This window comes from Zonotrichia leucophrys, chromosome 12 (assembly GCF_028769735.1).
Source record: "Zonotrichia leucophrys gambelii isolate GWCS_2022_RI chromosome 12, RI_Zleu_2.0, whole genome shotgun sequence".
NCBI classification, from domain to species: domain Eukaryota; kingdom Metazoa; phylum Chordata; class Aves; order Passeriformes; family Passerellidae; genus Zonotrichia; species Zonotrichia leucophrys.
This window is the reverse complement of record NC_088182.1, coordinates 14,127,352-14,148,728: the sequence shown is the minus strand read 5'-3', so window position 1 is coordinate 14,148,728 and position 21,377 is coordinate 14,127,352. Positions and strand designations below refer to the sequence as shown.

The 21,377-nt window shown below is 62.5% G+C and overlaps 5 protein-coding genes across 8 annotated transcripts; 2 read left to right on the top strand and 3 right to left on the bottom strand.

Annotated features, from left to right (window-relative positions):
- Positions 1-1,083: 1,083 nt before the first annotated feature.
- On the bottom strand, positions 1,084-6,871 carry ACY1 (aminoacylase 1). Its single transcript, XM_064723840.1, has 15 exons — positions 6,806-6,871; positions 5,433-5,565; positions 4,769-4,833; positions 4,127-4,231; positions 3,926-4,020; positions 3,665-3,741; positions 3,329-3,418; positions 3,072-3,128; positions 2,895-2,968; positions 2,746-2,795; positions 2,423-2,567; positions 2,273-2,341; positions 2,103-2,182; positions 1,774-1,834; positions 1,084-1,662 (listed from the first exon to the last, which is right to left on the bottom strand). The coding sequence occupies exons 2-15, from the start codon at positions 5,539-5,541 to the stop codon at positions 1,498-1,500; spliced, it is 1,242 nt and encodes a 413-aa protein (XP_064579910.1). The 5' UTR covers positions 5,542-5,565; positions 6,806-6,871; the 3' UTR covers positions 1,084-1,497.
- Positions 6,872-7,027: 156 nt separating this feature from the next.
- On the bottom strand, positions 7,028-8,749 carry ABHD14A (abhydrolase domain containing 14A). The gene is made up of 4 exons (XM_064723844.1): positions 8,411-8,749; positions 8,185-8,300; positions 7,656-7,891; positions 7,028-7,391 (listed from the first exon to the last, which is right to left on the bottom strand). The coding sequence occupies exons 1-4, from the start codon at positions 8,623-8,625 to the stop codon at positions 7,209-7,211; spliced, it is 750 nt and encodes a 249-aa protein (XP_064579914.1). The 5' UTR covers positions 8,626-8,749; the 3' UTR covers positions 7,028-7,208.
- A 320-nt stretch (positions 8,750-9,069) lies between these two features.
- Positions 9,070-10,787, top strand: ABHD14B (abhydrolase domain containing 14B). Of its 3 annotated transcripts, none has more exons than XM_064723841.1 (4): positions 9,070-9,297; positions 9,423-9,718; positions 9,875-10,116; positions 10,450-10,787. In XM_064723841.1, exons 1-4 carry the CDS (start codon positions 9,173-9,175, stop codon positions 10,630-10,632), a joined length of 846 nt encoding a protein of 281 aa, XP_064579911.1. In that variant the 5' UTR covers positions 9,070-9,172; the 3' UTR covers positions 10,633-10,787. The 3 variants fall into 3 exon arrangements, with proteins under 3 accessions (XP_064579911.1, XP_064579912.1, XP_064579913.1); XM_064723842.1 differs by having other exon boundaries at positions 9,147-9,297; positions 9,487-9,718; XM_064723843.1 differs by having other exon boundaries at positions 9,165-9,297; positions 9,509-9,718.
- Positions 10,788-12,035: 1,248 nt separating this feature from the next.
- On the top strand, positions 12,036-18,069 carry PCBP4 (poly(rC) binding protein 4). The gene is made up of 13 exons (XM_064723970.1): positions 12,036-12,156; positions 13,622-13,737; positions 14,050-14,073; positions 14,152-14,184; positions 14,423-14,539; positions 14,625-14,753; positions 14,977-15,105; positions 15,357-15,431; positions 15,603-15,647; positions 15,791-15,866; positions 16,246-16,298; positions 16,693-16,862; positions 17,171-18,069. Exons 2-13 carry the CDS (start codon positions 13,642-13,644, stop codon positions 17,484-17,486), a joined length of 1,263 nt encoding a protein of 420 aa, XP_064580040.1. The 5' UTR covers positions 12,036-12,156; positions 13,622-13,641; the 3' UTR covers positions 17,487-18,069.
- Positions 18,022-21,152, bottom strand: LOC135453187 (probable G-protein coupled receptor). Of its 2 annotated transcripts, none has more exons than XM_064723972.1 (2): positions 20,962-21,152; positions 18,022-20,381 (listed from the first exon to the last, which is right to left on the bottom strand). In XM_064723972.1, exon 2 carries the CDS (start codon positions 20,321-20,323, stop codon positions 19,322-19,324), a length of 1,002 nt encoding a protein of 333 aa, XP_064580042.1. In that variant the 5' UTR covers positions 20,324-20,381; positions 20,962-21,152; the 3' UTR covers positions 18,022-19,321. The 2 variants fall into 2 exon arrangements, with proteins under 2 accessions (XP_064580042.1, XP_064580041.1); XM_064723971.1 differs by having other exon boundaries at positions 18,024-20,664; positions 20,962-21,114.
- Positions 21,153-21,377: the final 225 nt, after the last annotated feature.

Below are 21,377 nucleotides of genomic sequence, written 5' to 3'. Positions count from 1 at the left end.
ACCTGTCCCCAAGGAGGATGCTCGGCGTGCTGTGATCTCCCAGCATCAGCAAGCACGCAGCTGTCAGTCCCATCTCAGTGCCAGGAAGGCTGGGGACAGCAGGCCAGATGGGGAGGGGAATGAGTAGGGTGCCATAGGGGGGGCACAGGGTGCCACAGGTAGCCTGGCACACCAATAGGGCAGGGAAAAGCAAAGGTGCCAACACCCTGGGCAAGGATCCTGGCCCGCAAGGACCCCAAGGTACCCACACCACTCCTGTGCCATCCTCCCCCATGGCTGCTGGGTCACTGGATGTGGTTGTAGGAGACCTCAGATGCCAGCTTCCCCTGAGAGCCTCATCACACAGCATGTCCTGCACCCAAAAATGTTGGACTTCCCCCTGCACTGGATGGAGGGGAAGGAGCATCCTTCCCCAGAGGAGATGGTGGCTTCTCCCTCAGTGCTTCATCACCACCAGCCTCATCTGTCCTCCCAGCCCAGCACAGGGCACCCTCATTACTCCCAGCCCCCCAAGGGTTCCAGCAGCTTTTTTAATTAAAACAGAGGTCAGGAGGCTGGGAAGCCCTGGCTCACCCCCACCTTTTGTAATGGAGCAGCTCTGGCAGCCTCCTGAGCCGTGTAAAACCACCCCAATTCACTCTTGGCCCTTGGTTTCCCCAGGAAGCCACATGGCCAGGACAGATCCCACACCCCGGGGCACTGGGAGCCGCACAGGGCTGGGAACGAGCAGGGAGGAGGAGGAGGAGCAGCCAAGGCAGCTCTGGCAGGTGAGCAGAGGTGCCTGCCCAGACCCGCTCGCTGCCTGCCCTGACCAGAGGGTCTGTGCAAGCGGCAGAAGCTCAGGAGGGAGGGAAGGAGGGAGGGAGCAGGATGAGCCCCAGTGCCCGTCCCCCGAGGCTGATCGGGAGCAGAGGCCCTCAGCCTGCCCGGGCAGGATCCTGCCTGCACTGCTGTCATGCAGGCAATGAGCCCAGGGCAGGAGAACCACCCCAGCAACTGCACTCCACCAGGAAATCTGCAGTGCCTCAGTGAGACCCCGTGGGTAGCACCAGCATGGACAGACAGACAGACACACTGCCCTGCTCCAGGCTGTGCTTACCAAGGAGATTTATTGATAGGGAGAGTGGGCAGCACTGGCCCCAGCTCCCCCAGCAAGCGGGCAGGGAGGCAGGACAAGGCATGGGGAGGCAGAGTGGGGCACTGGCCAGCCCCTCATCACCCAGCCAGTGCAGCCAGAGATGGCACAGGGAGAGGGGGAGGCACTGACAACACCAGGAGAGGCTGGAGGCACCTGGGCACGAGGCTCTGCTGGCACCTGACCACGGGGGACACAACCCTGTGGGTGTCCCCATCAGGCCAGCCCTGAACACAGCCAACATGGCACGATGCCATCTACATCCCCAGCACCAGAGCAGGTATTTGCTGTGCCCAGAGCCCCTGCCCCTCTTTTTAAAGCCTTGTGTCTCTGCTTGGCACTCCCTGCCCCTCGCCAGGCGCTCAGCCCTCAGCGGGCAGCGGGGGCACTGATGCCAGGGCAGTCAGGAGGCGGGCGTAGATCTCGATGCCCCGCAGGAAGATTTGCTCGTTCAGGAACTCGTTGTGGTCATGGAGCAGCACCGGCGTGCGGTTCATGGGGGAAAAGCCAATAGCAGGGTGTCCTGCCTGGAGATGGGGACACACAGAGTGAGGTCACAGCCCCCTTTCAGCTGCACACAGCTGCTGCTCGGGGCTGTGGTCTCAGCCCGGGTGAGGGCAGGCTGGCAGCACACTCACCGCTCGGATGTAGCGGCTGTCGGTGGCAGCTGGGAAGATCTCCAGCTTGAGCTGCAGCTTCCTGCCAAGACAGACCCTGTGTCAGCACGGACACACAGCCAGCAGAGTCCCCTGTCCTGCTCACACCCCGTGGGCAAAGAGACTGTGCCAGGACATCCCTCATCCCTGCAGGACACTCAATCCCATCCCTTTTGCGGGGCAACAGGGAGATGCTTTGGCAACTCCCCATCCCAGCCCCTTACATGACCTCAGAGGCCCCCAGGGGCCACCTGGCTTCCACCAGAGGATGTCCCTGCCAGGGTCCTGCCCTTCCTAGGGACACTACTTACATGTCCTTGCAGACTCCACTGAAGGCCTTCCACCATGGGTCCGACTCCTCAGTGGAGGTGATGTGTTGGTCCATGCATTTCTGACAAGAGGCAGAGGGCAGATGAAGGGGCGAGGGGGTGGCATTTGACAGGGGAGGGACAGGGGAGGCCAGGTAGCTGAGATCCCTCACCTGGTGGAACTCAAAGGTGACACCTTCCCCAGCATCACGGCACCACGTGGCCACCTGCTTCTCGAAGGCCTGGGCAGAGACCAGAGGAGGGGTGAGAGCAGGGCACCCTCATCCCACTCCTCTCCTGGGTGGGGCTGGCATGGTGCCCACCTTCAGGTCCACGGTGGGTGGGATGCGGATGTCAAAGCTGGCAGCCATCTCGGAGGGCACCACGTTGAAGGAGACACCCCCCTCCAGCATGGTCATGTTGAGAGAGGTGACATCCCCCAGGGTCAGGCTTGAGTCGGACTTGAGCCTTGGGGGATGCAAGGGACACTCACTATCTGCCACCTGGGGAGATGTGCTTCCCTACCCTGCTGTCACCCAAAATGGGGAAACTGAGGCACAGGGCAGCAGCACCAGATCATAGCCTGGCTTGGGACCCCAAAGGCCCCCTTTCATGGACTGAAATAATCCTGCTGCCCATCTCCTACCTCTGCTTCTCGCTCTCCCTGAAGGCCAGGAAGGAGGTGATGACTTTGTGCTGGGGAGGGAAGGGCAGTGGGTGAGGACCAGCCCCATGGGCAGGGGCCTGGCACCCAGGGCAGGCATGGGGGTGCACAGGGGGTACCCCCTCTCTCACCATCTTCTCAGCTGCCGTGTTGCTGATGAAGCGGGACCCATGCCCGGGGCTACCCGCGCACTTCACCTTTATCCCTGCAGGCGTAGAGGGAAGGGTTGAGCAGAAAGCCTGGGATAGCATCAGTGCCCCAGCACCCAGGAGAGCCAAGGACAGGGCAGTGGGCACACAGATACTCACACCATGGGCTCCTCTCACCATAGAAGACACTGAAGGTGTCAGATGGGCTGGCCAGGCCTGTGGTGGGCACAGACAGAGGGTGAGTGGGACACGGAGGTACCGAATGCTGCTCTGTCCTAGCAGCATTTTCCTCCAGACTGGCACCTGCCCCAGGGGAAGGATCCCCCAAGGGGGTCCCTGGAAGCAAGTGGGGTCTGGTGCCTGGGGAGTGATGCCAAGAGGAGACACATCCCAGTGCCAGCCCTACCAATACTCACCCTCATCCATGGCAAAGCCCACGTTGAGTGCTTTAAACTCAGGGCGCTGCACGAACATCTCCATGCCCTTGTGTCCTCCCACCTCCTCATCTGTGGGGGAGAGCCTGGCATGGAGGGAGGAACTGGGGCTTCCCGCAGCCCACCACCTCTAGTCCTCCTTCCATGCCAGCCTGGATGCCACCAGCACACATGATGTCCTTGGACATGGAAACCTCTCCAGCCTTGAGCTAGGGGAGGTCAGAACCTGAGGAGCCTGGCTGCCATGGGAGACTCCCCAGCACCACCCAGCTGCCAGCCCCCCTGTACCTCCTGAGAGGGGACAGCCTGGGGACTCACCAGGCACAAAGGTGAGGTGGATGGTGCGGGCAAAAGACTTCCCTTCTGTCTTCAGCCTCCGGATGGCCTCGAGGTACCTTGCAAGGGAAGGCAGTGTACGGTCATTGTGGAGGAGAGGGGCTCGTGTGCTCTGAGCCACCTCAGGGCAGAAGTGGCACCTCTGGCCCCAGGGACCCTGAGGATAGTGGCATCCCGTCCTGCATCACTCAGGGACACCACCAGCACCGTGCTCACCCAGCAGGTGCTGAGCCCTCCACTCACTGGATGGAGACGCACTTCATGTCCTGGGCACCCCGGGCGTAGATGTTGCCTTGTGAGTCTTTAACTGCCTCGAAGGGGGGGTAGGTCCAGTGCTCCTGCAGGGAAGAGCGTCCACGATGGCAGAGGGGCACAGAAGGCACCAGCTCCTATCCACCCTGCCTCCTCTCCGTGCCCTTTCCACCCCTCGCTCTGTTCCAGCACCTCGAAGACAGGCACAACGTCAGTGTGGGAGTTGAGGAGGATGGAGCGCAGGCGGGGGTTCGTGCCCTGCCACGTCAGGACCAGCACCACACGGCCCTGGCACACCTGTGGGACAAAGGCAGGATGTCACCAGGGTTCAGGATGGGGACAGAAAGGTTTGGATTAGCAAGCTGGAGCCGAAAAAGCATCAGCTTGGGAAAAGTTTCTGGATGCCACCTGCCACCCCCTTCTATACTGGGAGAGGAGCAGGCCTGCCTAAACCCCCACAGCCAGACAGAACCTGGCTGCAGGTGTCAAACCTGGCTGAAAATTCAGAGTAGAGAAGACAAACCCAGCATGATCCCCTGGTGCCAGGGAGTCTCCCAGGACAGCCAGTGCCCAGCAGGAAGGATGGCCCCAGCCAAGGTGACGCTGCCAGGTCCCCTGCTAATCATAGCACAGGCAGCTGCAGAGGTCAGCAGGGAGCAGCCGGAATACCGGCTCAAGGAAGGGCTCAGGTCAGCAGGGGATTACAGGCAGAGGGATTCACTCCTGTCTAGCTCTGGGTGCAGGCAGAGGAGCATCTCGGTCACTGAGGACCCAAGCACAGGATGGATGGATGGGTGGGTGGACAGACTGAAGGCTGCTTCTCAGCTTGCTCACCTCCACTTTCTGGCAGGCCAAGCCCAGCTCGGTGCCGACACGTTCCAGAAACTGGACAGCTGCATCTGGGGAAGAGTGGGGAAGCCCACATTTACACTGGGGTCACTCACTGCAAACCCCCAGGGACCCCAAGACTCTGTGGGGTTCCCAGAGCAAGGAAAGAGGTGACAAAACAGGACAGGTGCTGCAGGTCCTGGACACAAGAAGTGGCCATAAACAGGGATGGGAGAAGCTCATCACCATCCCTTTGGGGTGAGGACTTGGGAAATATGAAAAAAAAAATTGAAAGGGGGTGAGTTCAGGGGGAGTGTTTCTCCAGTGGAGTTTACGGAGCTCCTCACCGATAAAATATACTTTAGTAGGAAGACACAAATGTTTACAGAAAGAGATCTACACAGAAGGAAATAACCCATCCCAGGGCAGCATGGAAAGTGGAGCAAGGGACATGGGGCTAGAAGAAGCAAACAGCAGCTCTGAGGGCACTTGAGATGTCCCTGCCCCAACCAAAGGCACCAGCAGAGATAAGACACAAGGAGTTCGCTCCTTAACACCACGATCAAAACAGCCCCAGTACAGGACTTGGGCACCTGGGTCCAAAGATCAGAGCTGCAAAGCTGCATTACCCAGTCCCACATGGCTCCCCGTCCTGTCCCCCCATCCTCACCGTAGTCAGGTTTTGGGTGGACAGTGTCAATCCTCAGGTACTCCCGGAAAAGCGTAACCGAGGGGTTCTCTGAGGCCCCCGCGCTCTTCCCAGGCTTCCCAGGTGCCATGTCTGGGAGCAGGGCTGCAAAGCTCTGGGGAAAGAGCTGCAAGATGGTTAATCACCCACCAGCCCCTCCAAAGTCCGCCTGCACGCCTGGTCGTCACAGAAACCGAAGGGAGATGGGGCAAAGGTCTCCCCATGGGACTCCTGGGACACTGCCACCACGGGAGAAATCCCCCCCACTTGGGTACAGGGCAGGATGGGATGTGCCCATCATTCTTTCTTCCCCCAAAACACGTGTTCCTGCCCCAAACACAGTGCCAGGACAGGCTGTGATGCCCAAGCAAGGGGTGAAATCCAGGGAAGGGCTAGCTGGGAGGAAAGGGGGGCAGCTAGGTGGGGGAGTATGAAGAGGGGTAAAGGGGAAGAAGGGTATGTTGGGTAGGGAGACGTGGTAGTCGGGATTATCCAGGGGTTATAGGTTTGTGGAAATGCTGGGGCATGCAGGCAGGGAAGGCAGGATGCTGGTGTAAGGGGGGGCAGGTAGGGAAAGGGGGCTACTGCCTGGCTAGGGGGTGCAGGAGAGCTGCAAGGAAAGGCTCTGGGGGTGCAGGAAAATGGGGATGGGGAAGGGGGATTGAGTGTTAACAGAGGCCAGAGGTACTGGGGGACCACACGAAGGTGACAGGCTACTGTGGGAGCTGTTTGAGGGAAGCTGGGCGGCTGGGGGAGCAGGAGGATGTGGGGTGCTTAGGGGCACATGGGGGCTCAGCAGGAGGGGGGAACGGGGGGGTATGGGAGCAGGGGGTGCACAGAGGCCATGAGGGTGCAGTGGGACCGTGGTTAGGGGGGCAGGGGTACGTGGCTGGGGGTGCCAAGGGGCACACACAGGTGGGGTACAGGGGTGCCATGGCTGGGGGCAGGCAGGGGGCACAGTGGGGTGCAGGGGCACGGCAGCTGGGATGCAGGGACACCATGGTCAGAGCTGTGGGCAGCACAGGGGCACGGGCAGGGCTGCAGGGCTACTGTGGCCAGGGGGGTACGGGAGGAAACAGAGGGCAGGCAGGACACCGTGGTTAGGGCTGCAGAGCTGCGTTACTGGGGTGCAGGCATAGAAGTTACAGGAGTGCGTGGGCAGAAGGCCAGAGGGGTGCTGGACAGCGTGGTTAGGAGTGCAGGGGGTGCAGAAGAGCGCGGCAAGGGAGTGCAGGACAGGAGAGGAGGGGTGCGAAGGGGGGTGCAGGGTACCTCGGCCCGGGTTTAAGGGGGGCCAAGGCACCGGGGCACCCACCCGCGGGGTGCCCGGCCCCGCTGCCCGGCCCCGGCCCTACCTCCGCGCTGCCGCCGCCGGCGCTGCCCGCCCGGCCCCGCTCCGCCCGCCGCGCTCCGCCCGCTCCGCCCCGGCCCGCCCCGCCGGCAGCAGCGGGCAGGAGGCGGGCAGGGGCGGGCCGGGAGCGCAGGAGGGGCACGGGGCACCCTCCTGGCCCCGCACATGCGGCAGGGAGATGGGGCTGGAGCTCGAGGAGCCCCGCGGCGCTTTCCACACGCAGAAACCAGAGCAGCATTAGTTTATTGGCCTCGTGACAGACTGTTCCTCCTGCCAGCAAGGGACACCTCCAGTCCCACCCCCCGCCGTCCTGGGGATATCCCAGGAGGGAACCGCATCCCTCATGCCAGCTGTCTGTGGCTCCCAGCCGCCCGGAGGCCCCTCTGTTGGCAGGGAGGAGGCAGTGCTCACTTCAGCTGGCGCAGGAAGCCCAGCAGGGCCCGGTGGAACTCCTCTGGCTTGTCCAGGTAGCAGGCATGGCCAGCACCTGACAGCACGGCCACACGGTGCTTAGGGAGGTGCTGGAGGTTCTGCAGGGCCTGGGGAGCCAGGCCAGTGTCATGGTCACCATACAGGATCAGAGTGGGTGTCTTGGTAAGGGGAGAGAGAAAACAAGAACAGCTGTCAGAGGGGTAAATGGCCACCACACTCCCCCTGGGCTGTGCCCACCTCCATCCATCATCACAGGGGCTGCAAAGCTGAGGGGAGGCAGGTGCCAGCACCCCCATGAGCTGGGGGTCACAGGTCCCCCTCACTCACCCCAAAACAGTGCCACCCTCCACATCACCCTGCAGCCAGCTGGCCGACAAGGCTCACCAATACCCAGGGCAGCCCCCAAGAGCCCAAAAACCCACCTGGACTGCACGGTACTGCTCAGCAGTGAAATCCTTGGTGCCCACGGGTGCGATGGGCACAAAGCCGGCCAGCCGGTCCCCGTGTGCCAGGAGGAAGGGCAGGGAAAAGCGGCCGCTCATGGAGGGGCTGATGAGAACAGGCCTCTGCATGCCCAGCTCCTGCAGGACACGGTCCAGGAATGCCCTCCGGCCCTGTGCTGTCAGCGCCATCTCCATTGGGGGAGAATCCCCATAGCCTGGTATGGGGAAGAGGGCATGGGGTGGTCAGGGGGCATTGTGCAACCTGCAATGGTCTCTCCTTACCAGGGTTCAGGGGCTTGGCAAAAGATGGACCCTCGATCAAGCCCCAGGGTTGTACAGTCACAGCCATCAATGCCACAGGACACAGAGAAATCCCAGGCACAGAGCCCCAGGGATCACCAGCAGCTACCCAGAGCCCTCCCTGAAGACATCCAGAGCCCAGCAGTGACTAAGGCAAGGGACGGGATCTGCCCAAAGAGATCAGCTAAGCACAGCGCCATGCTCCTACCGGGCAGATCTATGGCAACCGCACGGTAGCCCTCTCCCGCGAGCAGTGCCAGTGTGCCCAAGGCCTCCCACGTCTTGGAGGTGAACGCCTGGCCGTGCAGGAACAGGACATCAGGCCTGAGGGGGGAAAGACAGGCGGGAAGGGCTTCAGGGAGGCTGCCGTGCCTGCAGCGTCCAGCAGACCGGCCCCAGGGCCTCCACCTGCAGCTGCCGGCGGGCTGACCCACCTCCCGGGGCCCGCAGCTGCGGCGGGAGCCTCCCTGTAGAACACGGGGGGCTCTCCCGCAGCCATCCCCGTCCGCACGGTGCCGTTGGTCGCCCGCCAGGCCCGCTTCCCCTCGTCAGGCCGTGAGCGCCGGGCGGCCGGGAGCAGGAGGTACAGGAGGAGAGCGAGGAGCGCCCCGAGGAGTAGCAGCCACAGCCGGCTGCGGCCAAGCAGCATCTCCGCTCCTGCTGGAGGAGAGCGGCTGCGCAGGGCTGCGGGACCCCAGCCCGGCTGCTGCGGGGAAACAGGTCCCGGTCCCCGCTGCTCCGCTCAGCTGCGGCCCAGCCCGAGCCCCCGCCCGGCGCTGCCGGCCCCGCTCGGCCCCGGCCCTGCCGCCCCCGGCCCGCCGCGCACGGCGCCGCTGCGCCCTCGGGCCCCGCCTGGCGGCAGCCCGCGACACTACTGCCCCGATGGACACAACGGCCGCGGCCCGTAGCGGAGCTTGGCAGAGCTCGGCAGAACTCGGCTATGTTCGTCAAGCGCTCGGCGGCTCTCGGTACAGCTCGGGCAGGGCTCGGGTTGGGCTCAGTACTGCAGGGCAGAGCTGGGGCTCTGGTCTGCAAAGCTCGGCCTGGCTCGGTAGAGTTCGGGTAGGGCTCGGTTTCGCTCGGCAATACTCGGCTCTGCTCGGGAAAGCTCGACTTCGTTCGGCTTCGCTTGGCGGGGCAGGGCCCGGCCCGGCGGGCCCCAGCGGTTCCCGGGGCCGCCCCGGACCTTGCGCTCCATGACGCGGTGCCGCCGTTCTCTCGCCCGCCCCGCCGCTCTTTGGCCCCGGGGCGCGGCACCCCCAGTCCCGTGGTGCGGCGGGGAAGAGGCGAGCGGCGGCCGGCCCCGTGTGCGGAGCAGCAGGTAAGGGCTGCAGGCCCAGCGATGGACGGGGAAACTGAGGCAGGGGCGGGCCCCTGAGGCCGCCTGGCACATCGGTGACCCCGGTGGTGCCACCACAGTGAAGATGCCGGTGTGACCCTTCACAGCCCTCTTGCCTTCCTGCCACCACCGGGCAGAAGGTCCATCAGCCCTCCCGTCCCGTTACCCCAGTTAACAGCGCCCCGGCCCCCAGGCATGGCCGCCCCGCGGGTCACCGAGAGCACCGTCACGGTGCAAGGACAGAGCCTCTTCTACCGCCGAGCTGAGCCGGCCCAGGCAGTGCCCAGGCTGACCGTGCTGCTGCTGCATGGCATCCGCTTCTCCTCCGAAACCTGGCTGCAGTTGGGGACACTGGCCACGCTGGCCGAGAATGGCTACCGAGCCGTGGCCATCGACCTGCCGGGTAAGGTGTGGTGAGCACAGCCCTATCAGGCGGGATAGCCACCGGTTTGTGGTGGCAGGATGGCAATGCCCGTGTCCTGCTCTGCTGTGCTGGCTTCTCCCTGTCGTGGAGGCAGTGTGGAGCCTGACAGGGCCACTTGTATCTCGCACGATTCAGGGCTGGGGCGCTCGAAGGATGCTGTGGCCCCAGCTCCCGTGGGCCAGCCAGCACCGGCGGCGTTCCTGAAGGCAGTTTCAGAGGCTCTGGACCTGGGTCCAGCTGTGGTGATCAGCCCATCGCTCAGTGGCATGTACTCGCTGCCCTGCCTCTTAGAGCACAGCCAGCTGTTCAAGGCCTACGTACCTGTGGCACCCATCTGCACTGAAAAATTCACGGCGCAGCAGTATGCCCAGATCAAAGTACGGCCTGGAAGGGCACTGGGGAGGGCAGGGAACTGGGAGGAGATGGTGCAGAGGGGACCCTGGCACCGGGGTTGAGCAGGGAAAAGGCCAAACAGGCCAGAAACCCTGTTGCCACTGAAAGAGGAGAACCTGATGATGAAGGAATGTAAATGTGGGGTAGCGGGAGGTAGAGAAGGGACAAGTGGAGACCCAGGAGTCTGAGCTTCAGTCTCTCTTTGTCATACTGGGTGTGGGAGAAGGGCAAGTGACTCCCCGCCAGGGTGTCTCTGGCAAGGAGGAGCAAGTGCCTGAGTGACCCTTGCAGGCTCAGGGTGCTTTCCCCCTCTACAGACCCCCACGCTGATCGTGTACGGGGACCAGGATGCAGAGCTGGGGCAGACCAGTCTGAACAACCTGAAGCACCTCCCTGAGCACCAGGTGCTGCTGCTGCAGGGTGCAGGACACGCCTGCTACCTGGACAAGCCAAATGAGTGGCACCGTGGACTCCTGGACTTCCTGCAGCAGCTGAAGTGAGCAGGATGGGACCACAGAGCAGGAGGATGTGACCAGCCCACCCACCCCTCTGCCTGCACATGCACCCTTGTGCCAACCCAGGCACTCACACTGCACTGGCCCACACCAGCACCCACTCTCTTGAGACCAAATAAAACCCCAAGCTCTTCCACTGCTTTCCTGCCACCTTCATCCTGCTTCTTTTCCACCTTTCCTACAATGTCATGGTTTAGGCCTGGCACACCTCCTTCCCCCATCCCTACCTCCATGGCTGCTGTTGCACACAGGTTTAGGGGGTGACAGCAGGGAAATTGCAGCCACTGAGGGATGGTGCATTTGGCTGGCATTTGTGGTGGCTGGCACTGTGGATGGGTGAGTGCCAGCCTTGCTGGAGCCCACTCATCACTCCTGATGGGACCCCCATGAACCTCAGAGGGTACCCAGGGAGCCCTGGGGCTGTGTTAAGGGACAGGTAAGTCTCCCAAGGCAGTGACATCCGTGTCCCCAGCTGGCCAGCTTCCTCTTCATCCTCCTCTTCCTCCTCCTACCCCTCCTGGCATGCACCCAAGTCCAGGGTAATCCACAGGGGCTTAAAAGGGAGCTGCCAGGCCTGGGAGGCTCCTGCCCATGCCCAGCACCCCGGGGAGATGGGTGTCAAAGAGTGGCTGCCATGGACAGATGAGGGGGCAGGCAGGGAGGCCGGACAGACAGGGGGCAAGACCCCTGCCTGCCCCCTGCCTGCTCTGCCTTTGGTGCTGCTGCACCGGGCACTCAGGGGCACAGATGGAGCCGGCAGCAGGGTGCCCCCCCAGTGCCCCCCCTTCCCCAAGCTTGCCTGGCTTTAGCTGCTTACGCCAGGGCCCAGGAGGATTTAGTGGGGGAGGTAAGAGGCGGGGGGGCACTTTTCTGTGGGTGCAGGATGCCCGTGTGGGGGACACAAGGCAGTGCCAGGGGTGCAGGAGCTGGTCTCTGCCCTGGCAGTCTGGCAGCACCCTTGTATGGAGCATCCCTGGCGCCCCAGATGGCTCAGCTCCCCTGTTGCTGTCCCGATCCCCCCATTCGCGGGTGCCTCCTGCCCCTGCGGGCACCACCCCGCAGCAGCAGCCCGGGGTGCCAGCGGGCCTTGGGGTGCCAGCTGCCCCATCCCTGCCCGCTCCGGTGTCCTTGAGCCCTCGAGCCCTGCCAGCTGATCGGCTTCCAGGAAAAAAACCACGCAATTACAAAGAGGGGCGATGTGTGAGCCAAAGGGAGGGGGGCCGGGGGGGCCAGGAATGTCCCCAGCGGTGGCAGATGGCCTTACCCAGGGTGCATTGTTCCTTTTAGTGTCTCTTATCCGCTGTAATAGGATCCCGGAGGGAGGGATGTGGGAGAGGGGAAGAGCGAGGGGGGCCCCGGCGTGGACCGGGGTGGGGGCCGGGGCTGCCAGCTTGGCCCTGGCCTGTCAAGCGGCTCATTGTTCCTGCCCCGGGTGTCACTGGGCGCCGCCGGAGACAATGTGGCACTGAGAGGGGCGGCCGGCGGTGGAGGGACGAGGCGCACGCAAAGGTACCCGCCCGGCCCCGCTCCCGCGGGGACCAGGGGGCTTGGGGCAGCCGGGAGGGCGAGAACTGAGAGGTTTCCCCAGGGACGGGGTGGGGGCTTCCTCCTGTCGTCCCCCCTCCCTTTGTCACCCGAAGGTGCCCCGAACGACGGGCGGTGCCCAGCTTGCTGGCTGTCCCAGTGCCAGCCATGGCAGGTGGCCTGTGCCCATCACCGGGGCCTTTGGCGTCTCTGCCAGCCTGGCTCACCTGGGGGAGAGCCCTCTGCCCGCAGACCCCCCAGGCGTTGTCTGTGGCAGCGGGGGGGACACCCGTGGCCCTGCTGCGATTCCCCGTCCCATCGCCAGCCTCATCCCTCTTCCCGCGGCGGGGTCTTTGTCCCTGGCGGGCTCCTGCTGCTATTCATCCCAGGGGAATGGGGACCCTCGCTGTCCCTGCCGGCACCCCACACCTCTCCGGCTGCGCGGGCAGGGTGCATCCCTCCCTGCCTCCCCCTCCGCCCCACTCCGGGCTCCCCTGCACCAGGATCGGCAATATTCTCCCTCTCCAGTGTCTCCACCTTTCCCCAGCCCGCGGTAACGGGGGGTGCAGACGGGGCGCTCGAACCCCTCCGGGGGTGCGGGCACGGCGCTTGGGGGCTGCGCCCCCCCGTTCCCCTGATGCAGGAGATGTGCTGTAGCGGTGACGAGTCCTGCCAGCACCTAAAATAGCCGCCCCCCCCGCCATGCCCGCGGCCGCGGCCCCAGCCTCAACACGGGTGCTTTGTTTCAAAGCTGCTTGGCATCGCCCAGCCCGCCGGGAGCCAGCGGTGCCGCAGCCGCCCACCCGGGCCTGCACACACACTGATTGTCCGGCTCCCGGGGCCCCGGCCGCCCACGGCAGCCCGGGCACACGGTCCGGGGGCCCTGGGGTGCTCCAGGAGGGGACACGGTGCAGCCGCGTCAGTCAGCAGGCGTCATGCTGTGCTTTGGTTTGGGTGGTCCCCATCTAGGAGCTTGCCTCAGTGTCCCCTGGGGCTTTGTGCATGGGAACGGGGAAGGGAGGAGGAGAAAGAAGGTGGCTTGCATAGCCTGCGAGACCACCCAGGCCACCTCTGTTCTCCCCATTCTCCCCACTGCAGCAAGCATTTGCAAACAGAACCCTATCCCACAGCCACGCTCCACACGCCTTGCCTCCTCCCCCTATATCCATCCATCCATCCATCCATCCATCCATCCATCCATCCATCCAGTTCCTGACTTTGTGCAGGACAGCCTGGAGGCAGCTCAGGTCATAGCAGCGGGTCCCTTCTGGGGTGCAGGGTGCCTGTGGGGTGCCATGGGGCCATGTGAGCCTCACCTGCCAGAGGAGGGCACAGTGCTGCCCCTGCCTCAGTTTGCCATTCCCCAGCCATAGGATATTCAAGCTGCAGATCTGGAGCTGGGGAGTTAGCTGGGGCATGCCCCCTTTCTGAAGACCACCGTGTCCCACAGGCTCATCTCGCCCTCCCGCCATGGCATCGCCGGACGGAGCCAGTGGCGTGGGTGGCAGTCCCGAGGAGACAGAGCTCAGCATCACCCTGACCCTCCGCATGCTCATGCATGGCAAGGTAATGGCAGGGGGCTCAGTGCCACTGAGGGGACAGCGATGCCTGGGCTGAGGGGCCATGCTGGAGCTCCAGCTCCTCACCAGGCCCTGTTTTCTTCCCATGCTCGCAGTCTTCCCTGGGAATAGCATTCCCAGAAGGATTTCTCTCCCCATCCTAAGCCAGGGAGGGGCACATTCCCATGCCCCAGTGTCACTAGTTAAGTCACCAGTGTCTCTGGGGCAGAGTCTGCCTGTTGCCAGGCTGTGGGCAGAGGAGGGATGTGGCATGCAGGGAGCCACCTCCTGACAGTGCCACTCTTCTCTGCCTTTTCAGGAGATCGGCAGCATCATCGGCAAGGTAAGATCTGGGGTCCAGTGTGTTGCCAGCACTTGGCCCCCCTGGACCTGACCACCCACTCTGTTCCTTTATCTGCAGAAAGGAGAGACTGTTAAGAGGATACGAGAGCAGGTAAGGGCATGCTGGTGGGCTGCCAGGTCCTGCTGCCTGTCATGCCTGTACCTGGCAGCTCCCACGTGCCTGCCCCCCTAAATCCCAGGGGGAACCAGGGAAAACAAAGCAGCACCCCAGGGAAGGCTGCCTGGGGCAGGTGGGAAGGCATCAGTATCCCCCTGTGAGGCTATCCCTGGGGGAAGTCCTGAAGCACAGGGCTTGTGACATCCCTAACGGGGTGTGACACTGTCCCCAGAGCACTGCACGCATCACTATCTCGGAAGGGTCCTGCCCCGAGCGCATCACCACCATCACCGGCTCCACCGACGCCGTCTTCCGCGCTGTCTCCATGATCGCCTTCAAGCTGGAGGAGGTAGACAGCCCTCCTAAATCCCCACCAGGTGCCCCCACACCTGTGGGATCCTCGGGTCTGACGCTGCATCCCACATCCCTCACAGGACCTGGGAGCAGGGGGCGATGGGGTGTCAGCAGGCAGAGCCCCGGTGACCCTGCGCCTTGTCATCCCCGCCAGCCAGTGCGGCTCCCTCATCGGCAAGGCGGGAGCCAAGATCCGGGAGATCCGGGAGGTGAGCCTGAGGGGAGACTGGAGGGGGGATCCCCTTTTCCCCCTGGATGTAGGGGCTGACACAGTCCCACAGGGGCTGAGGGAGGTGATGCAGGAGAGGGAGCATCGCCCTGCAGGTCCTGCAATGGGCCCTGGGGGTTCAGGAAGGGGACAGGGGAGGTGTGAGGTGCTGAGTGCTGGCAGGGAGTGGTTGGGGAATGCCAGCCTCTCTCTGCTTCCTGCAGAGCACAGGGGCACAGGTGCAGGTGGCTGGTGACTTGCTGCCCAACTCCACTGAACGGGCTGTCACGGTCTCGGGAGTGCCAGACACCATCATCCAGTGCGTGAGGCAGATCTGCGCTGTCATCCTGGAGGTACCTGCAAGCCCCCTGCCCAGCCCAGGGGGCATCTGCTACCCACCTCCCCCTCCCCAACGCTTCCCATGCCCATCTGGACCCGAACACCAGGGTTCCCCTGTGTGGAAACCCCTAGGAGCACCCTGCCTTTGTAGTGCTTGGGGCTGTGCCCAGCTTGCTGGGGGCATAAGGGGGCAGAGGGTCCTTGGGGCTACAGGGGCATTCAGCTTCATCTCTCATCTCCTCCACCTCCTTCCTTCTGTCTCCAGTCGCCTCCGAAGGGGGCCACCATACCCTACCACCCTGGTCTGTCCCTGGGCACCATCCTGCTCTCTGCCAATCAGGTAAGAGGCCACAGCATCTCCGAGGGCATGAGGTGGCCAGGAGGGCAGCCTCTACCAGCAAGGGGCAACTCTGGTGGGCTCAGGGTAGTCTCTCTGCCCCAGGGGGGTGTGACCTGAGACAATGGTCCTCACCTGACTCCTCACTCTGATTCCCCATTTTTCTCTCCCCAGGGCTTCTCCATGCAGGGCCAGTACAGCGGGGTCTCTCCTGCAGAGGTGAGTCTGTCCATGAGGCAATGGGGTCTGTGCCCACCAGGATGGGCGCTGCTGGGAATGCCTGCCTTGGAAGGCACTGGGGCACAGCTGACTCTGCCATCACCCCTAACACCACCTTCCTCCTCTTGGCACTCTCTGGGCAGGTGACGAAGCTGCAGCAGCTGTCAGGGCATGCGCTTCCCTTCGCCCCCCTGGGCCATGCACCCACCATGGTGCCAGGTGAGCATCTCCCATGCTCCCCCGAGGCTGGGTGTGCCCCTCCTGATCCTCCCTGACACCTGGCCCTGATGAAGGGGTTTCCCTCCTCTGCACCCTTTCCAGTCCCAGCCCCCCCAGCATGTCTGCCTGCCCCTCCAGCACAACCTTGTCGTTGTTTTCTGGGGTCACTGCACCCACCAGTGCTCCCCAGGCCTGCAGTGGGAGAGCACCAGCACCAAATTATGCCTTGTGTCTATGTCCTGTCTTCCTTTCCTCTCCCCAGAAACCCTCCAGGTTTGTCCTCAGGGCCACTCACCATCCCAGTATGGGGCTGGGGTAGGGGCACAGAGCTACTGGAGAGCTGCCCCTTCGTTGCTGACATCCCTGTCTCTCTCTCCAGGTCTGGATGCCAGCTCCCAGAGCAGCTCCCAGGAGTTCCTGGTGCCCAATGACGTATGTATTGATCTAGGAATGACAAGGGGGACCACAGCTTGTCCCCACCCATGTGGCACTTTGCAGAGGCCAGCACCCACTGATGCACACAGTGGAGGCTCTACCAGAGCTTAGGAGCAGGAGGGAGTAGCTGGGGCAGAAGAAAGGGGAAACTGAAACACAGGACAGGGGGAAGAGTTTGCCAAGGAAATGCCTTGGCATGTGACACAATGCCAGCAAGACGGTCTTAGGTGAGACCAAAAAGCAGGGTTTGCTCAAGGAAAGCAGTGTCCTGCCCTCCTAGTGCCTTCCACAGTTTCACTCCCAAGGTGTAGGTGGTGTCTGGGTGAGCCCCTTGGAGCTCCCTGCTTGGCAATCTGCCCTGGCTCAGCCCATCCCATCCCTGCCCTTTCAGCTCATCGGCTGCATCATCGGCCGGCACGGCAGCAAGATCAGCGAGATCAGGCAGATGTCAGGTGCCCACATCAAGATTGGCAACCAGACCGAGGGCTCGAGCGAGCGGCATGTGACCATCACAGGGACCCCTGTCAGCATCACCCTGGCTCAGTACCTCATCACAGCCTGGTAGGTGTCAGCCTTGGGGGACTCATGCTGGGTGTTACTGAGGGGTGGCTCTTCACCAGCACCCCAAGGCAGCTTTGGGAGGATCCACAGCATCCTCAGGAAGAATGAGCTGGGTGGTGCTTTGAGATGCTGAGGTGGCAGGACACATGACCCACCTGATTTGAGGCCCAGTTTTTTAACTCAGGATGTGCCATGGATACTTGTGCCAGAAGGGATAGGGTGCGCAGCTCCTGCACCCCAACCTTGTGGTGGGAGAACAACTCTGTCACCGTGGTACTCACCATCATCCTTCTCTCTTTCTTTCCCAGCTTAGAGACTGCTAAATCTACCTCTCAGGTGCCACCAGGCCCTGGCTCCATGGACCTCGGCATGGGCTTCTCGCAACCCCTCGCCCCAGGCTCCGGTGCGGCTCTCCCCGCCGTGGCCCCAGCGCCCCCAGCCCTGCTGGGCACCCCCTATGCCATCTCCCTCTCCAACTTCATCGGCCTCAAGCCCGTGTCCTTCCTGGCACTGTCCCCCTCCTCTGTGGCAAGTCCCAATGGTGGCACCACCACCTACACGACCAAGATCTCGGCGGCCAACGGCACCAAGAAAGCTGACCGGCAGAAGTTCTCGCCCTACTGAACCCCACTGGTTGCTGGACCAGGGGGTCCAGGGTGCTGTTCAGTAGCAGGGACACCTTCCTGCCACCCACCCTGATCTCAGCCTCTGCCAGGTGCCCCATGTCCCCCACCCCAGGGAAGGGAAGGGTCTTCCTGGTGGTGATGCCTGCTGGAGGAAGGGGCAGTTTTGTTGCCTGCTGTCCATCCCAGCAGCTCTGTGCCCCTCTCCCTGATTTTCTGCACAGAGGCCATGTGTCCCAGTATTGGGTGGGGGGGCTGTCCCTGCTGGCCTAGGGTCCCTTCTCCCAGTGCCCTGTGCTGGTGTGGGACCCCTACTTCCTGCTCCTCACCCTGCCTCCCCTGCCATCCTGCTCATGCCCACACTCCATCTGGCACCCAAAGCCAGGTCCCACTGGATGAGGGCCGCCTGGCCTCTCCAGGAGTCCCACTGGCTCTGGTGGGGGGCCCTCCCTGGGCCACCCTGGGCCAACCCCATCCAAGAGCCAGTCCCTGCTGGCTTGGAAATGCTGTATATATATGAGTCTATATTTTTTCCTCCTTTGTAACTTATCAATGGTTTAATAAAAAGATAAAATTTACAAGAAAATGACAATAATAATAATTTTCCCTACCCTGGGTGGAGACTTCCCCCAGAGCAGAGGTGGCCCCAGCTCCTGGGTACTTGGGTGGTGGATGGAAAGACATCCCTGTGTCTAGGGGGGGATGCTGGCCTTTAGCCCCATCTCTCTGGGAGGTCTTCCTGGAGCCCCTCCCTGCCACAGGGAGGCCATAGGGCAGTTTTCCCTCAGGCCTTCAGTTACTTCTGGAGTAGGACATCTCCAGCCCACCATGCCAACACCATCCCTGGGACCTTTGTGGGCAGGCAGAGGGTGATGTACCCCTGCAGCATTCCCCAAAAGGGTCCAGTCCCCCTTCCAGCAGTGGGGACCCTATGAGAGCATCCCCAAGCCCTTCAAAAGCAATGAGACTGAAGAGGAACAGCAGGTCCTGATCCCCTCTGGCTGCTGCTGCCCTGGGGCAGCCCACACAGCCACCCCCCACCACCCTGTGTCACCAAGTCCAACCCAGCGTGCCCTTGGCTGGCAGCCCAAGTTGGCACGCGGCACTGCTGACCAGGCTTCAAACTGGGCAGCTGTGTCCATAAACAGCCTGGTATGGACCCCCAGACAGCCAGTTCCCCCCCAGGGGGGTGATCCCTGCCAGCTGAGAGGGACAGAGGGCATGGCCAGGCGTGGCCACAGGCATTGCATGCTGCCATGCCAGCAGGACAAACAGTGACACAGCCAGAGCCAGCCCTGTGGGTGTGTCCCCCGATCAGTGTCGCAGGGAGCAGAATCTCCTCCACACAGACATTAGTTTTGGGTTAAACAGCCGAGGATGGAAGTCTCTGTGTCTGCCATCCAGGCTCAGCAGGGGCTGGGCCCTGGTGTTACTGGTGTTAGTGGCATTAGCTGGAATGCTGCCCCTGGATCGGGGGACATCGGCCCTTCCCGTCGGCCAGGTGTGCTCCCACCCAGGCAATGGAGATGGAGATGGAGGTGTCCCATCCCCTGCCCCTGTGCAGGAGCCCCCTGGCACCCCATGTCTTGAGGAGAGCCCATCTCTGGAACTGGGCTGTGCTGGCGGAGCCAGAGACAATTCCAGCCTGCAGAAGAGAGAGGTGACTTCCTCAGATCTGCTACCTTCTCCCAGCAGAGAAAACATCTTTCAACATAAGCTCAGAGAAGAGGCAAAACCTGCACAAGGACTCTTCCAAATCCAAGAGATTGGGTCCAAGCAGGGCTCATGGGTCCCTGGCAGGTCTCCCGCCCAGCACAGTGGGACAGATCCTCCCTCTCAGCTGCTCTCTTCCCCAGGAACTTGACTTGGGGTGGGGAAGCTTGTTGTGGTCTGGTCCAGCCTGTTCCTGGGGCTGGGGCTGATGCAGCTGGTGTGCATCTCCAGTGTGCAAGTTGCTCTCTGGAGGAACTGCAAGAAGTTTTCCTGCACAGAAGCCTCTGAGATGGTAAGACAGATCTCCTGACCAAGTGGATGGTTGAGACAGCTGCGCCGCAGCCGGGCCAGCTCCTCGCGGATTTGGCGGTTCAGCAACCCGTAGAAGAAAGGATTAACAGCAAAGGAGGAGTAGGCAATCCAGGTGACCACCATCTCCCCGTGCCCACCACCCACAGTGGCAAGAGGGACAGAGGAGTGCAAGTGGAAAGCAAAGAAAGGCAGCCAGCAGCACAAGAACTGTCCCACAATGAGCACCAAGGTGAGGATGGCCTTGTTGCTTCCCAGAAGGCGATCTGGGATCAGCCTGGGCAGCATCAGGATCCAGGCAGTGAGGATGGTCACCTGGCTGGCAATGGAGTCACATCGGTGTCTGGGTGCCACTGCCTGTGCTGGCACGGGTGCCTGCTGCAGGGATGCAGTCCGGGCCACGCGGTAGATGCTGGAGTAGACAGCAAGGATAATGATGGTGGGCAGAATAAAGCAGGTGATGCTGAAGAGGATCACAAAAACATTCTTGTGGGCCCCGGGGCTCCAGTAGACCGTGCAGCGGCTGGCACTGGTGGCCCCGTTGCCATGAGGCCATGCCACTAGTGCCAAGACAGTGATGAGAACAGACTTGACCCAAATGAAAACCACTCCAGCCACCGCCAGCCTGATGGTCATCTTGACCTCATACCTCAGGGGGTGGATGATGTAGTAGTACCGCTCCACGCTGATGATGCAGATGGTGAGAATGGAGGCACTGATGAAGCAGATGTTCAGGAATATCACGGCCTTGCACTCAGCAATGCTGTAGATAACCCAGTTGAAATAGGAGGAGCTGGAGATGATCCCCAGGGGCATGAGGAAAATGGCTGAGAGGAGATTGACCACGCAGAGGTGGCAGACAAAGATGAACTTCCTGAAAAGGGGTGTTTTGAGGATGATGACCATCACCACGATGTTGGCCACCAGGGCAGTGAGGGTGAGCAGGATCATGCAGAAGAGGCCCACCACCTCCTGCCCAATGGAGTGCTCGGGGATGGAGAGCAGCTCTAGGCTGTCCGTGGCGTTTGACCCCGTCCAGCTCAGCATCCCCCTCCAGGGCTAAGCCAGCAGCTCTGGTGCCCGGGCAGCAAGGGCTCTTCTCCTGTGTCCCAGACAGGGTAACCCCACCACAACCATGGCTGCTACCTTCTCCTTGCCTGTTGGGATCAGGAGCAGGTGTGAAGAGAACGAACCAAAATGGAGAAGAGCCACAGAGAAACACAGAGACAGCCAGCACTCTTCCCAGGTTCTGGAGGAGGGAGAGGTAGCCAGTGAAGTCATATCACCCTGGCTCTCCCAAAGCTGCCACCCAGGCCGTCCCCAACCCTGCCAGGGACCCCATCCCCCCTCTCCAATGGCACCAGTATGTCCTGAGGTGGGACAGCACAACTCGCCTGTCCCAACCCTCATGCTCTGGCCACAGGGGGCCCCAGGGTGGGTGGGATTCAGCGCACCTTTGCTCCTGGGGAGATGGGAAATGCTTCTCTCCTCTGGGGGTCCTGCTTGCTGCTGTTGCTGGTTCTGTTGCTCCCGCAGCAGAGCGGGGCTGCCGGCCCTGTGTGAGGCCACGCTCGCCCGTCCCCGCTCCCGTCACCGCTCGTCATCCTGTTTGCCTGCAGCCCGCCAGCTGCGGATGGCACCAGCTGTCACTCCCGGCACTGCCTGCACTGCCTGCACCCGTGGCAGTCCCACGGGCACAGCTGCTGGGTCCTAGCAGCCGGCAGGGGCTCAGGAAGGGGGGATCGGGGTTCCTGAGCCCTGTGCCCCCCAGAATGGCTCCCCGCTGCACCAGGCCTGGTCCTTCTACAGGAACACCTCAGCCTTTCCTTGGGCTCAGGGGACAGAGCTACAGGCAGGTCTGCAGCAAATC